Source organism: Cricetulus griseus, chromosome 6 (genome assembly GCF_003668045.3).
Source record: "Cricetulus griseus strain 17A/GY chromosome 6, alternate assembly CriGri-PICRH-1.0, whole genome shotgun sequence".
NCBI lineage: Eukaryota > Metazoa > Chordata > Mammalia > Rodentia > Cricetidae > Cricetulus > Cricetulus griseus.
Genome location: NC_048599.1, coordinates 59,547,572 through 59,564,365, shown reverse-complemented (window position 1 = coordinate 59,564,365; position 16,794 = coordinate 59,547,572). Strand labels below are relative to the sequence as shown.

The 16,794-nt window shown below is 47.6% G+C and overlaps 1 protein-coding gene across 1 annotated transcript; it reads left to right on the top strand.

The window, feature by feature from the left end:
- The first annotated feature begins 1,876 nt into the window (after positions 1–1,876).
- On the top strand, positions 1,877–3,908 carry Chst14 (carbohydrate sulfotransferase 14). Its single transcript, XM_027422185.2, has one exon. The coding sequence runs from the start codon at positions 2,014–2,016 to the stop codon at positions 3,142–3,144; it is 1,131 nt and encodes a 376-aa protein (XP_027277986.1). The 5' UTR covers positions 1,877–2,013; the 3' UTR covers positions 3,145–3,908.
- Positions 3,909–16,794: the final 12,886 nt, after the last annotated feature.

Here is a 16,794-nt window from a genome sequence, read left to right as displayed (position 1 = left end):
GGTCCTATCCTGGTTAGTTACCCTGCTAACTAACAGTGCTCACTAAGGCTAATGGTGCAGAGCTAGAAGAAAGAGTGGGAAGAGACACGTAACACGCACTTGGAGTTAACATCAAGGTAGCCACAGCTTCTGGGTTTGTGACATTCTTGGGTTGCCAGACCTGGCTTGGTCACTGACCTGCCTGGAAATTAAGGTGATCTAAATACTTAAAGATCTTAAACTTGGGGGACTTCTGGCTTCAGTATCTTACAACTGGCATTCTTTTTGTGGTGTGGGAGCAGGACCACATCTTGGGTCCAAGGGTTTATGACTGGTGGAGTGGCTGTGTACCCTAGCCCCACCTGCTAGCCCAGTCCAAATCCATGTTGGCTGAAGTAATGTGAGGTAGAGTATAAGCTTTTATCCCCAATGCTCTCCACAAGCTGTTCATGATAGGGTCAGCCATCAGTGTGCTGCCCACAGGAGTTTTTAAGAGGTATCATTTTGCAGACATGTACCAAGTAATCTCACCACCAGAAATCTATATATGCATTGACTAGAAGCCAACAGCAATATGGTAAAGGGTCAGAAGTGGCCTGAGAAGGCACCTCAGCACACAGCTGGGATGTAGGGAGCCAGCTCCGGCAAGTGGGAAGGCTACCGAACCTCTCAGTTCTGACCTTTACCCTGTGTTTTCTGTGCCTGGGTTTGGAAGGCTGTCCGTGAACACACACACACACACACACACACACACACTTCATTTTATCCTTCAGGACCCCTCATCTGCCTGGTCCTTCGTCACCCTCTGGGTATAACCTATCTTGAGATCAATACTTCCTCCCATCTAGTGGTGTGCTGTCATGGCTAGAAATTGTTTAGGGTAAGATCAACAGAGATGGACATGGTGGGGAACATGACTGTAATTATCAGCACTCTCGATCCAGAGATCAGCCTTGGCTCCTCAGTGAAACCCTTAAAAACCTGTAACAACAACAAAAACACAACACGTTGCAGCTACCCTCAGAATCTACCTGTCAAGTGGCAGTGAGGACTAAAGGAAACAATACAAAACTTTAACACTTTGTTTGACCCCCCCAGCCCTGTTGTCTGTCTCACATGTAGAGTCAACCTTGAGTATTTAGCTGTGTTCTCTGTTCAGAGAGGAACTGGTTGAATACTGCCTTTCAAAGCACCCTGGGGGCTGACTGTAGCCCACATGGCCACTGGGCACATCTTGGTTCCAAACAAGGAGGCACTTTCTGTGTGCTTGTAGGTTATCTTGAAGTGTATATTGGCCACACGTGGTCCCGAGGTACTTGTCCTTAGGCCCTGCCCAGAATGTCCCAGTTAGCCTACTGCTTTAAGATAAGCATTGATAAGCTTATCACAAAGATAAGCATTGCTCAGTGGATAAGCATTGTGGTCCCCAAGAATTACTAAACCAAAATGTCACCATGGAGACATTAGCCAGGGCTTGACAGAGTGGCCCTGTCCTGGACTGAGGAAGGTAAGGGCCGATAAAGATAGATCTCCTTTATGTCTAGACCCGGCGGGGTGATGGGCTGCCCTGCCTTCAGATCACCGTTGGAGGGACGGCTCTGCCAGGGCACTTTAAGGCAGGATGGTGGGTGCAAGCCTTACGTTCAGCCTCAGAGGGCATGTGCTGCGAGACCCGGGACCTCAGCCTAGCTCTTCGCTTTCCAAGTCTCTTTGAGCTTTTGTCCCCAGGCCCGGGGGGTCTGGAGTGGCCCTGACTCAGCGTCCTCTCCCCGGCGAGGGTCTGCCTTCCGCCTCCCCAGACAGCTCCTAGGACTCAGGCACCCTCCCCTCTCCTCGCCCCCCCCCCAACGTGGGCCCGCCCCCAGCCTGTATCACGGCGGGGCGGGGGGCGGGGTGGAGAGCGGCCGGGCGGGACATCCGGCCCTGGTCCCTCGTTGCACCCGGGAGCTGGCCACCCACTAACCCTCCTCCCGAGATCTCCAGTCCTGGCTGCAGTCGCCTTCCCAGAGATCGGCGAGGTCTCCCCGGATCACCATGTTCCCTCGCCCTCTGACCCCACTGGCGTCCCCGAAAGGAGCCGAGCCCCTGGGCCGCACGCCGAGGCGGTCTCCATTGAGTAGGGCCCGGGCTGGACTCGGAGGGCCACCCCTGCTGCTGCCGTCCATGCTGATGTTTGCAGTGATCGTGGCCTCCAGCGGGCTACTGCTCATGATCGAGCGGGGCATCCTATCGGAGATAAAACCCCTTCCCCTGCACCCTCCCAGCCACAAAGGCGCGGCCTGGCGTGGGACAGCTCCCAAGCCTGGAGGCCTATCCTTGGATGCTGGGGACTCCGACTTGCAAGTGCGGGAGGATGTCCGAAACCGGACCTTGAGGGCAGTGTGCGGACAACCGGGCATGCCCCGGGACCCCTGGGACTTGCCGGTGGGACAGCGGCGCACCCTGCTGCGCCACATCCTCGTAAGTGACCGCTACCGCTTCCTCTACTGCTACGTCCCCAAAGTGGCCTGCTCTAACTGGAAGCGCGTGCTGAAGGTGCTGGCGGGCGTCCTGGACAACGTGGATGTCCGCCTCAAGATGGACCACCGCAGTGACCTGGTGTTTCTGGCAGACCTGCGGCCTGAGGAGATTCGCTACCGTCTGCAGCATTACTTCAAGTTCCTGTTTGTGCGAGACCCCTTGGAACGCCTCCTGTCTGCTTACCGCAACAAGTTTGGGGAAATCCGAGAGTACCAGCAGCGCTATGGGGCTGAAATTGTCAGGCGCTACAGGGCTGGAGCTGGCCCCAGTCCTGCAGGGGACGATGTCACCTTCCCAGAGTTCCTGAGATACCTGGTGGATGAGGATCCTGAGCACATGAATGAGCACTGGATGCCTGTGTACCACTTGTGTCAACCATGTGCTGTGCACTACGACTTTGTGGGTTCTTATGAGAGACTGGAGGCTGATGCCAATCAGGTGCTGGAGTGGGTGCGGGCCCCACCCCATGTCCGGTTCCCAGCTCGGCAGGCCTGGTATCGGCCGGCCAGCCCGGAAAGTCTACATTACCACCTGTGCAATGCCCCACGAGCCCTGCTTCAAGATGTGCTGCCTAAATATATTCTGGACTTCTCCCTCTTTGCTTACCCACTGCCCAATGTCACCAGGGAAGCTTGTCACCAGTGATAGTTGGCCAGCAGCTTCTGGAGTTTGGTTTAGTGACACCAGCTTTGAAGTGCCTTTCACAGAAACCCCTGGTTCTGGGGCTTGCTAGTTTCTCTAGGTATCATCGTATCTCAGTGGCTGGGACTGCCCTCAGGCTGGCCTCCTGTCTAGATCTATCCTCAGCCACTGAGGCCAGCTGCTATCACTGGTGGACTCTCTTAGGAGCCAGTGGCATCCTTATCTGGCAGGGCCAGACACCAATGTGTTATTAAAACCATATGTTTGATATAAAGACTGACTTCAGGTTCCTGGCTGCTAGGCCTGTGCAGCCCACCTGGTCCATCGTAACTTAACCTGTGGCCAAATCCTGAAGGCGGCACCAGCCAAACACATGACCATGCCCAGGACCAATGGCTTTGACCTCCTGGTTGCCCACCCCATTAACCTCAGGACTAGAGTGAGCTGTGGTGCCTTAGAAATAAATTTTGAGCCTTTCTACTCCAGACTAAATTTACTATACTTTCCTACACATTTCCGTTTTTCCAAGGAAGGAGAAACTGAAGTAGGGCCCTTACCTCACAACCCCTCAAGCACCCAAAGACCCCTGTGCCTGACCTCTTCCTAGGGTTCTTGGAGCATCTTCAATAAGCCTCCCTTCCCTACAAAGCCTTTGAGATTGTGTCTGTGGTCAGTGTATTGGTGTAGCTGTCAATCGTCTAACACATTTATTTAAAATGTGTATAAATATGTATATATATATGTGTGTGTATATATATACACTCACACATACGTTTTTTGTTTTAGTTTTAGTTTTTCAAGACAGGGTTTCTGTGTAGCTCTGGCTCTCCTGGAACTCGATTTGTAGACCAGGGTGGCCTCGAACCCAGATTTCCACTTGCCTCTTCCTCCTGAGTGCTGGGATTAAAGGCATGTGCCACCATGTCCAGTTAAATGTGTATATTTTGATAGAATCCTTGTAAGGGCTGACTTTTAATAAAGCTGTTTTATATACAAAATGAGTGTTTCTGTGATTACTATCGGTTCCCATAGGTGCTGGAGGAACCCCAGATGTTTGCTTCCCCAGATCAAAAGAGGAAGCTTTCAGGTAGAAACACTTAACTAAACCTGTTTAAGCAGGTCCAGTGGCCCTGCCACACCATGAAGCCTTTGAGAACTTAATAGGCTCACAGACTCAGTTTCTAAAATGCCATTTAATAAAAGGCAGGGCCTGTCAAAAATGACATCAGCCAGAAGAGGGGAATGTACCCACCTTTTAATCCAAGAACCCTGAAGCCAGAGACAGATGGACTCTGAGTTTGAGGTTAGGCTGATATATATATAGTTCCAGATCAGCCAGAGCTATCCTGTGTGGCATCAGGTATAAAGCACATGTATGTAGAATGAGGGCTGGAGCCGTTGCTCAGCAGTTAAGTCTAGAAGGACTTGAGTTCAATTTCCAACACCCATCTCTGGTGGCTCACAGCTGCCGGTAACTCTAGCTCCAGGTGATGCAATGGCTCTGAGCTCTGTGGGTACCCATACATACATGATACACACACAGAGAGATACACACATATACAAAGTAAATCAAAGAAAAAGACGGGAATAAATAGGAGGCATGGAGTCTGCATTATCTTAGTTAGGCAGGGATATGTCATTTTTTTTTATTTTGTTTTGGTGTTTTTTTTTTAATTTTGGTTGGTTTTGGTTTTGGTTGTTTTTTTTTTTTTTATTGTGGTTTGGTTTTGGTTTTTAGGTTTTTTGCTTTTTGTTTTGTTTTGTTTTTTTGAGACAGAGTTCTGTCTCTGTATACCCTTGGCTGCCCTAGAACTTGCTATGTAGACCAGGCTGGCCTTGAACTCAGAGATCTACCTGCCTCATGTCTCCGACTGCAGGAATTAAAGGTATGAGCTACCGCACCTGGTTAATTTTTTTTTTTTCCTTTGAGACAAGAGTTTCTCTGCAACTTTGGAGCCTGTCCTGGAAATTGATCTGTAGACCAGGCTGGCCTTGAACTCACAGAGATCTGCCTGTCTGCTTCCCAAGTGCTGGGATCAAAGGTGTGCACCACCATTGCCAGGCTAATTTTTTTTTAAGGTAAGGTGGCCCACTATATATTTTTTTAATTGGTGGTGGGAGGTCTTAACATACCTAAGTTGGATTTACACATACAATCCTAATTCCTCAGCCTCTGGAGTAGCCAGAATTACAGGTGCCTACCATCATGCCTGCTAGAAACACCTCTTTCAGGAGCTCCCACCTCCACCCCAGTATTTTCAAACAAAAAGAAGGTATTGCTGTGTGAACAAGGGGAGCACTGAGAACTACAAGAAGGGACTGTCAACAACTGTGAGCTCAGGGACCTCAGTAGTCCTCCACCTCTGTCCCACTACCTGCTCTTTCTTTCTTACCTGGCATTTACCGTAACTCCAAACCTGTATCACCCAATTGGGCCCCTATCTAGTGTCCTAGTGCACAGGCAGCCTCGGAAGCCTACATGTAGAATGTGAGGTCCAATTGCTGGCTCTGTTTCGTTCGTTTAATAATACTAAGGAGTTCATTCTCTAAAGTGTCATCCTATTTTACAGATGGGGGAATTGGCATAAAGGCGGTGAGTAGCCCACCCGGAGTCTACTCACACCAGGCGTACATGCCTCCCAATTAGGAGGGAAGAAGAAAAGAGCAGACACAGGGACAGATGGGGCCACTGACCACACTGGGAGATGTAGAGTTTATGGAAGGTGGGAATGGAGAGAAGAAAGGATAGAAAGTCGGGAATACATGAAGGACTGATGGGCTTGTGGATAGGGGTACATTTCTCCACTCTTATTTGGAAAGAATTAAACTTGACCTAACTGGTTGGCCAATAAGGCCCGTTCTGAAGGGGAAGGGGAAGGGGCTAATGAGGTCCTTGGTAGGATTAGCATATTGGCTCTTTCCCACCTGGCAGAAAAAGGATGTTGGGCCACAGAGCAACATCCTTTGGCCAGATGTGGGTAAGAGCCAATATGCTATTCCTCCCAAGGACGGCCAGAGGTGGGCAGCTGTGCTATAGGAGGAGGAGTGAAGGTAGTAAGAGCGGAGAGAGCAACAAGACGAACAGCCTGCTGGACCTTTTTTGCTTAGAGTCAGCCAAGCAATCTGTTACTAAATTTCCTTTCCAGGAAATGAACTTCTTTAAAAAGTCCACACGGAAATGACGGAGAGTGGGGCCCCCGATGGTTCTAGTGGGAACTGGCTTACCCTGGGTTCCCAGGCCAGAGCTGGAGGGTGCTGTGGGCTCTGGGTCAGCAGGGGAGGGACTGTCCAGGACTGCACCCTAAAAGTGCATCTTCTCAGGATCCCAGCCTTTCCCTGGGTCAGCTGTGACCCCACACAGAGCCGAACTAGCTGGGAGAACAAGGACCGCTGAAAAATAACTCCGCCCACAACAACTCAGGTTCCCTGGACACAGAGGGTTGAGACTGGCTTCTGTCAGATCTCCTGAGTCTGGAGCCTGACTCCACTCCCCAGCTCTAGCGCTGCCCATCTCTCTTCCTATCTGAAGCTGCTGCAGAGAAATCACCTCAAATTCTCAGGTCTATCCCTCTCCCTTCAGGAGGATACCATACTGGACCCTGCAGGAAGCCATAAAGGCACCCTGCCTCCCTGGGAGAACACAGAACCCTCACTTCTAGAGAATCTGGTCACCAGAGGGGCCGAGTTCCTAGGATGGACTCAATAAAACAATTCTACAGATCATGGGAAACAACACTGTTTTCCACAAGGACTGTTCAAGGTCAAAATACTTGTAAAAAAAAATAGTTGTTCACTCTAATATCTACCCTAGATACAATGATTCTGTTAAATCCCTACAACAATGGGCCACTCCTAGGATGGACCACTCCTAGGATGGACTGGTACCTTTCTTTTTCAAACCAGCTTCTGCTTTTCAGATTCTGAAAACACTAGTAACTGCTCTAAATTGCCAGAGCCCGAGCACTGTATATGTGCATTCCTCACCATGCAGCACCAGCATAAGATCTCTCCCTATCCTAGAGCAGAGGAAATCAAGCTCTAGGTGGGGAGAGAAGAGCCTGGGATTGAAACCCAGCTCTGTCTAGTGAGTGAGCATGAGCTGTTCTATAAGTGCTGTGTTTGCTGTGAGCACGTGTTCATTTTTTTCTCCTGAGTTTTTGTACCCTTTTCCAGACTTCTTTCCTAACACTGTAAAATTGGTTCTCTTCACAGACTTCTCCAAATCTGACAACATTCCTCAGGCTTGCCCACCCCAAAGGTCAGCTTTCTGGTGCTGCTGACCCCAAACCATGAATGCAATCTGTCCAGATTTTTTAAGCGATTATGAATACAGAATTTGATGAGCAAGAAATTTACTTGAAGAACTTGAGCACTGTGGGAAAACTGTACTCCAAGTACTTGGGAGACTAAGGCAGAAGATTTCCTAAGATCTTGGCTTGAAGAGGAAGGAAGGAAGGAAGGAAGGAAGGAAGGAAGGAAGGAAGGAAGGAAGGAAGGGATGGAGGAGTAAGAAAGGGGAGGGAGGAGGGAGGAGGGGAGGAGAAACAGGACTTCTGTTGGTCACAGTAGCTCATGCCTATACTCTCAGCTCTGAGCTGTGACTCTGAAGCCAAGCGGATACATCTATATGGCGAATTTCAGGCCAGCCAGGTAAGGAGCAGGGAGTCAGAAACAACCTGTGTCTGTGAGATGAAAAGCCAGGAAGAATCCTGAATCTACTAAGTCTGTATATGGCAGGACTATAAGAGAAATTCCATCAGAAGGCAATCGCTATGGGTGAACTACAGCCCAGGGTTAGTACTCCCGCCATGCTGGAAGCAGCCTGGGAAACCTAAGCACAGAGGTGAACAGAAAGGTGCCAAGGACAGCAAGCAGGGGTTCTTGTCAGCCAGCTGCACTTTCCCAGCAAGTCATCTTAAAGAAAGATTCTAGAAGTGTAAGCCCATGGCGGCCTCACAGAACCAGTGTGCCACTTTGACTTATTTACCTAGTATCCCCTTGGGGTCTGTAGAAATCATTTTATTTAGCGGTGCTGGGTGTTGACCCAAGGTCTTGCTCATGCCAGGCAGGCGCTCTACCAGTGAGCTGCATCCCCAGCCTTTGTGGCTTTTGTTTTTTAAATATTTAATTAGGCTGAGAAGAGAGAGGGAGAGAAGGAGGGAGAGAGGGAGGGGGAGAGGTTTGTATTCCAATGTGGGCGAGTGCCATAGCAAAGATGTGACAATGAGAGGACAACCTTGAGCATGTCCTTGCCTTTCATCTTGACGACACAGGGTCACTTGTTGTTTTTTCACTGTGGATGCCAGGCCAGTTTCTAGAGATTCTCCTGTCTCCACCTCCCTTCTCATCAGAAGAGCACATGTGATACTTTGCTCAGCTGTGGATGGGTAGAGGGGATTCACACTCAGACCCTGAAGCTTTTTACTCACTGATCCAGCCCCCAAGCTCTTGTTTGTTTCTTTTCTTTTTTTTTTTTTTTTTTTTTTTTTTTTGGCAAGGGGAGTGTTGAAACAGGGTTTTTTTTGTTTTTTTTTTTTTTTGGTTTGGTTTGGTTTTTGTTGTTGTTGTTTTTTGTTTTGTTTTGTTTTTGTGTAGCCCTGGATGCCCTGAAACCCACTCACTCTGTAGACCAGTCTAGTCTCAAACTCACAGAGGTCCATCTGCCTCTTGCCTCCCGGGAGTGCTAGGTTCAAAGGCCTGTGTTTCAGCCACCACCACCCGGCTTCAAATTTTATTTTGAAAATATGTTATTTTGTATCTGTGTGTATGTGTATATCAATATATATGTATGTGAACCTGTGTGCTGGTCCCTAAGGAGAGGAAGGTATTAGATCCACTTGAAGCTGGAGTTTCAAGCAGTTGTAAGCCACTTGAGGTGAGCTCCGGAAATCAGCTTAGGTCCTCCCAAGGGCGGTGCATGCTCTTCACCGTCTTCCCAGCCCCTGTCCTATAGCCTCTGTCATTGCCCCTCCAGTGGGCACTGGAGGGTCTGTGCAGCCACCACTCACAAAAGCACAGATGTGTTTTCAGGGTGTTCCCTCTGCAGTTTATTCATTATTTAGATTGTGTTTTTGTCTTTAGTTGCTCGGAATCTATGGTGGTGTCCACATACCCAGCTCCCCCATTACAGGCTCACACCCTTTCAGCTGGGGTGGGGAGGGCAGAATCAATCAGCAAGGATTACAGAGGGTGAGTCCAGAGTCTGGTGCTGTAGACGAAACCAGGCTCTCTCCAAATACAATCTTCCAGCTAGACATCAGCTCCAAGGCAGCCTGAAAAGAGAGGGAGTTCCCCAAAGACAGCTTCCAGGGAGGGATAGAGGCCTCTTCTTCTCTTTTCATTTTTTTTTTCAGACAGTGTTTCTCTGTGTAGGCCCAGCTGTACCAGAACTCACTCTGTAGACAAGGCTGGCCTGGAACTCACAGAGATCCTCCAGCCTCTGCCTCCTGCATGCTGCTGCTGCTGCTGCCACCACCACCACCACCAAGCAGAAAGCCTATTCTTTAGTAGCACATCTCCCCAGCTCCTCAGTTGCTTCTGCCTGATTCAGCAGAAAAGTCCCCAACAAGGCAAAGAGCATTGTGGACCAGCCCTGATTCTGCCATTATCGGTGCATAAGGAAGACCAAGGCCAACCCAGCCAGTGTCCTGTAACCTTATAGAAGGAAGGCTGTGTGTGGTGGCCTTGGCTTTAAGATGTGGGACTCTGGGGAGCAGGAAAAAAAGAGGCTCTTCTGTGACACATTTCCTGCCAGTATCCGGGTAATGTCCCCAGACCTGTTAGGCCACTGCCTCACCAACAGTTTGCAGATGGATGAAATCAAACACAGCCTAAGGACAGGAGCGTGCATAAGACACTCACCTAACTATTGCTCTTCTCAGCCCCTGAGGAAGAGATTAGCTGACCCTGTAACCTCTGCCAGAGTATTAGAGGCAATAGCATTATTATCATTGCTTTTTGTTTGGTTTGGCTTTGTTTGGGTTTTTTGTTTGTTTGCTTGCTTTGTTGAGGTAAGTTCCAGGCTGTCCTGGAACTTACTATGTACTTCAGACTAGATTCCAACTCATAGACGGCCTCCTGCCTCAGCTGTCCATGTGCTGGGATACAGATGTGAGTCATCACTCTCAGTGAAGAGAAAATAGAGCCTTAAAAATCCCATGTACTAGCCTGGCAATGGTAGCACATGCCTTTAATCCCAGCACTCAGGAGGCAGAGGCAGGAGGAATTCTGTGAGTTTGAGGCCAGTGTGGTCTACAGAGTGAGTTCCAGGACAGCCAGAACTGTTACAGTCTTGAAAAAGCAAACAACAACAAAATCCCATGTGCTTTTTAGTGCTTGGAGAGATAGCTCTGCAGTTAAGAGTGAATGTGCTTCTCTTCCAGAGGATCCAAGTTCAATTCCCAGGACCCATCCATGTCAGGTGGTTCATAATTGCTTCCTGTCACTTCAGCTCCAGAGGCATCTGAGGCCTCTGGCCGAAGCAGGCACACAAACTCATGTGCCCATACATGCAGACACACACACACACACACACACACACACACTTCAAAATAATAAGAATAAATCTTTAGGCCTGGTGTTGGTGGCAGATGTCTTTAATCCCAGCACTGGGGAGGCAGAGGCAGGTGGGCAGGTGGATCTCTGTGAGTTCGAGGCCAGCCTGGTCTACAAAGTGAGTTCCAGGACAACCTCCAAAGCAATACAGAGAAACCCTGTCTCGAGATAAATAAATAAATAAATAAATAAATAAATAAATAAATAAATCTTTAAACCAGGCATAGTCAGGAGGCAGAGGCAGGCAAGTTCAAAGCCAGCCCAATCTACATAGTGAGTTCCAAGACAGCTAGGGATATATAGAGAGATACTATCTCAACAAACAAAACAAAACAAAACAACAAAAGTTTAAAACAGAAAAGTCCCCAAGCACTGGCCAAGTACCATGTCATCCTGGTAGTTAGGCAGCTGAGACAGAAGGATCATGAGTTTCTGGTCAGCCCCTCCAGCTGAGTGGAAGTTCCAATAATAGCAAAAAAAGAACTTTTCTAACAAGAAGGGAAGGAGAAGAGAAGATGGGAGGGACACACCGTGGTGCAATGACATCACAAAGACAGGAAAGCCAGCCCCATCAACTTTTGGGAAGAGAACTTTGATTGTTGTTCATCTATAAGCGGCTTTTAAGTGAGTAAATGGGGGACGTGAGGAGTGATTGCCACAGAACAGAAACAGAGAGGATGAAGAAGCAGCTCAGATGCCAGCCCTCTCCCAAGCCTTCCAACCATGTAGCCTTTTTTCCCTCTGTTGTCCTATGGTCCTAGCACACGGGGGAACTTTCAACAACTTGTTATTTGGTGGGCCCTGTGCAAGGCAAGAGTTGGGCCTTGTGTCCCTCCACACTTGGTCAATACTAAGTGCTCAATCAAGATTGAACTCTAAGAAGACTGGGTAATTGGATGATTGATAGATAGATAGATAGATAGATAGATAGATAGATAGATAGATAGATGATAAACAAATGATAGACACATGATAGATGATAGATGATAGTTAGACATATGATAGAAAGATAGATAATAGAGGGTAAACAGATGATTTATAGAAAGACAACAGATACATGATAAACAGATGGTAGAATAGATAGGTATGAGTGTGTGTATATTTGTATGGTTTTATATGAATATAGGTGTGTGTACATGTGTGGATGGATGGATAGATGGATGACAGCAAAGAAGAACCTATGCAAGAGAAGAAATCAGAAATCACTGTGGGAGCTGGCATTTGGCACTTTGACTTAAAAAGAAATGATAGCTGGGAGGAAGTAAAAGTGTTCCACTAAGAAACCAAGAGCATCTGGGCAGTGGTGGCTCACAACTTTCATCCCAGCACTCAGGAAGCAGAGGCAGGCAGATCTCTGTGAGTTTGAGGCCAGCCTGGTCTACAGAGAGAGTTCCAGAACAGCCAAGGCTACACAGAGAAAAAAAAAAAAAAAGCAGGAGCAGAGGTTTGGGGCTCCCAGTAGAAAGAAGTGGCCTAGGCATGATGGTATCCTGAGTTTTCAGATGCAGGCGGGAAGTGGTGATACCAGGAGACTAGTAGGGACATGGCCAGGTGAGGTACAGTTGTCGTGAGAGGTGAGACTAAGAGAGATGTCCAGGAGTCAAAGGGTGACCACAGGAATTCCCCAAAGGGAACAGTTTTAGAAATCAAATGTTGTCCATAAAACAGAAGTAAAAGAGGGCTATGTTCACCAATTTGTAACTCACCCAGCCTTCCCTGAGGGGTTTATCTGTCTCTGATGGCAGTTATGGTGAGAGTGTCCATGGTAGTAAAAATCCCAGACTGAGCAAATTCCCATGTTCCAACCCAGAATTTTCCACAAGCCCCTCTCTGATCTCAATCTACACACACACACACACACACACACACACACACACACACACACACACAAGCAGTGCTGTGAGCTCTCAAGTCAGGAAGTCCTGGATCCAGATCTTGCACTGTTGCTTAGGAAGCACTCAAAGACGCTAAACCTTTCCTGAGCCCGTTTTCCTACAAGTGAAAGTATCATGAAGAGTGGCTGGCTGGGACCAAAGAGACAACAGTTAAGAAGGCTTCTGGCTCTTCCATCAGACTCAAGTTCAGTTCCCAGTACCCAAACTGGGGAGCTCACAATCACCTGTAACTCCAGCTCCAGGGAGTCCAAGGCTTGCAGGCACCTGTAAGCATCTCTCTCTGTCTCTGGGTGTCTCTATCATCCCTCCCTCCCTTTCTCTGTCTCTCTCACCACACCACACACACAAAAAGAAAGAATAAAAACATTTTCTTTTAAATTTATTTATTTATATCTGTGTTCAGGTGTTGGATCCACCGGAACTGGAGTTACAGACAGTTGGGAGCTGCCTTGTGAGAGTCCTGGGTATTTGAACCCAGGTCCTCTGGAAGATCGGCCAGTGCTCTTAACCGCTGAACCATCTTTCCAGCCCTGAAGAAATATTTTCTTTAAAAAGAGTTGTAAGGTATCAAAATAAGTGGCTGAAGTCTGCAGAGAAGGGATTAATCAGTGTTGCAGTGAGCAGCTGGCACTCCAATACAGGTGGGTCTCCCAGAGGACAAAGCCCCTCACTCAGGGTGCTGTCTCTAGCAAGTCTGTGGACTGAGAGTAACCTTCCCACCCCAAGCTTTCTACCTTCCACAAAGGTGATGTCTAAAAGCCACTTGGTTGATGGCCCGGCTGGGTGGGCGCAGACGTTTTCCTCCCACAGTGTGGGGGGTACAGTGTCACCACCCATGATGGGAGGAGATCTGTGTGTGTCTAGGAACACTGTTTATACCTTTTGGAAGGCCGGACAGAGGAAGGGAGGACACAGCTGCTCAAGTCCGTGCCAGAAACATCTCCTTCCACTGTCTGCAATATCATTTCTTTGTTTAGCTCACCCTCCTGTAAGTATGAAAATCAACTCACTCAAGGGGACCGATTTAGACAGACTGACTCTTTGTGCCAAGCCTCGAGCCTTCCCCCCCCTTTTTTTTTTCCGAAAATGCTCAAACCTACATAAAAGTTATAAAAATAGTACAATGAGCACCCATGACCTAGATTCTCCTGTTAACATTGGGCACTTTTGTTTTCTTTCCTTGAATATGTATGTTTTGATAAACCATTACTCTGGTGCTAAAGCCCCCAAAACTCTACCATGTCCCCTGGCCAGGAAAAGGACATTCTGCTGTGTAATTCACTACTGTCATCAAAGTTAAGACTTTGCACCCAATGCATCAGTACTGGATAAGCCCACATTCAGGTTTTCCAATTGTCTGAAAAATGACCATTGCAACTTAAAAAAGAAAAGAAACAAAGAAAGAAATCCAGCATCAAACCAAGAATCCTGTGCTGTATTTTGTCGACATGGCTTCTTAGTATTTTTTATTTTATTTTTACTATTATTATTATGTTGTTGTTGTTGTTCGGAGGAGGAGGAGGAGGAGGAGGAGGAGGAGGGTAGTTTCTGAGACAGGGTTTCTCTGTATAGCTTTAGAGCCTGTCCTGAAACTGACTCTTACAGACCATGTTGTTGTTTTTCAAGACAGGGTTTCTCTGTGTATCCTTGGCTGACCTGGAACTTGCTCTGCAGACCAGGCTGGCCTTGAACTCACAGAGATTCTTCTGCCTCTGTCTCCTGAGTGCTGTGCACCACCACTGCCAGTGAGACAGCACTCAACTGCTGAGCCAGCTTTCTGTTTATTTAATTTTACATGCATGAGTGTTTTGCTCACTTGTGGATCAGTGTACCATGTGCATGCCTAATGCCCTTTGAGGTCAGAAGAGGGTGTTAGATTCCTGGAAAAAAAAAAAAAAAGATTCCTGGAACTAGAATTACAGATGGTTGTGAGCTGCCACGTAAGTTCTGGGAATTGAACCTGGATCTTCTGCAAGAACAAGTGCTCTTAGCCACTGAACCAGCTCTCCTGAGAATTAAACTTAGGTCATCAGGTTTGGTGGCAGGTGCTTTCACCTGCTGAGCCATCTCAGGTTTTGACAGGTCCTGGTGTGCTAAAGATTGGTGTACCTGAGGAGGATACCTCTTCACCTACTTTGTGCATTGAGCCTGGCCTCTATGGTCAGCCTGTTTTGACTCCCTTAGGCCACTTTAGAAATCTGATGTCTCCTTCCCACCCCCTTTCTAGACCTCCAAGGAAAGTGCTGCATTATATTACATACTGCACGAGACTGAGGGTGTAGCAATTCTCTGGGTACAGTCATCATTGAATTCTGTCCTGTTGCTTAGCAACTCCAGGACATTTCAGCCTTTTCCAGCCAGAGGGTGAGTAGAGGGGTGACAGAATGAGAGGCTGGGTCCTTCTTGCTCTGGGGGTCTCCACAAGGTCAGTAATCTAACAAACAGGGAAGTTCTTGCATCAAGAGGAGTCCCCCCTCCTCTCAAGGGGCAAGCAGTATCTTCGGGGTCCTTCCCGTGTGGCCTGAAAGACACACAATGCCATGGAATGTGGGGCTCCTCCTGGAAGGAGAGCCCAAGGACACAGAGGAGGCTGCAACGCACCCCGCAGTGATGCTGAGAGGAGAGGATCCAGGTGTCACCGCATCATGCCAGGCTGCTTAGGCGCTGGGTTTGAGTCTGGGCCATGCTTCTGTGTGGGAGACCTGAGCACCTCCTTAATCACCCAGCTTGCTGTACCAATTATCCAAACTCACAGAACAGGTCCTACCCTGGTCTTAGCACAAAAGCAGAGAATCAACTAATCTTGAGTATATATCTACAATCTTACTCATTTTATTTGGTTAAGGTTTAGGGTCAATGGTTTTTAGCTGGTGTTCTTAGGACCCCTTAGGGAATCTGGGAATAAGCAAAGGGATTAAATTTTGGAGGAGGTTATATCATTTTTATACATTCCTGAAAAGTTAATAAATTCATGTTTTTGTGGATATTGGCAAAATTCATGGCTACGGATATCACTAACATTTCTATGCCACTTTACAGTTCCTAAAATATCACCATTGCTAGATCCTACTGTGTTCATGATGAAATACATATCAGTATTTCTGTTGTTTAGTTCATTGGTTGGTTTTTGAGAGAGCATCTTACATAGCTCAAGCTGGCTTCAAGGGTGACCTTGAAGTCCTGATTCTGCTGCCTCTGAGTCCCTAGTGCTGGGATAACAGTCATTTACTACCTCACCCTGCTACATGAGTATTCTTAACTTCATGTTTATCATTACTTGAAAAACAAGCCTACATCAGAGATCTGGAACTGTTCTCACTGAGGGAGAAATGCCAGGCTGGAGCATTTACTCACAACTCTTGGTATTTTTTTTTTCATGTCTCTTCCTGTAGTTCATCTCCTTTTAAATTTTGTTTCTGCTTTTGTTTGCTTGCTTTGGGGTGTGTGTGTGTGTGTGTGTGTGTGTGTGTGTGTGTGTGTGTGTGTGTAACAGGTTCCTACCCTGTAGTGTGAGTTGCTTCAAATTTGTGTTCATCTTTCTGGTTCTGCCTCCAGAATACTGGAGTTACTTTCTCTTTCTCTCCAAAAAGAGACTGGGTCTTGCTATGAACGCCTGAGCTGGGGCAATCCTCCCAGCTCAGTCTCCCAAATAAACAGGACTACAAGCTTGGGCCACTGTGCCTGGTCTCCACCCCCTTCTGGGGATTTTGAGACAGAATCTCAAGAATTATAGCTCACGATAGCTCAGACACATGACAATCCTCATCCTCCCAAGCATTGAAACTATAGGATTGGATCGTTACATCTAGCTTTGTTTCTAAAATTTTATTTTTTAAAGTGTGTGTGTGTGCGTGTGTGTGTGTGTGTGTGTGTGTGTGTGTGTGTGTGTGTGTGTGTGCTCGTGTGCACATGTATGCCTGCAGGGATCAAAGGCATCCAATCCCTGAAATTGTAATTATAGGCAGTTTGTGAGCTTCTTAATGTGGTGCTTGGAAACGAACTCGGGACTCTGCAAGAACAGTCTGTGCTCCTAACTGCTGAGCACATACTCTCCACCCATCCTCTTTTCCTTTTGAAGGACAAAATGAGCTAGGGTCTCCAGCATTAGGTGGCTGCATTTCAAAGACTTCTTAGATGCAAGGTTAGATTATTTCTGGAGATGTCAAGTGTATGGATCCTTGGTTTACCCCTATTTCAAGGACTG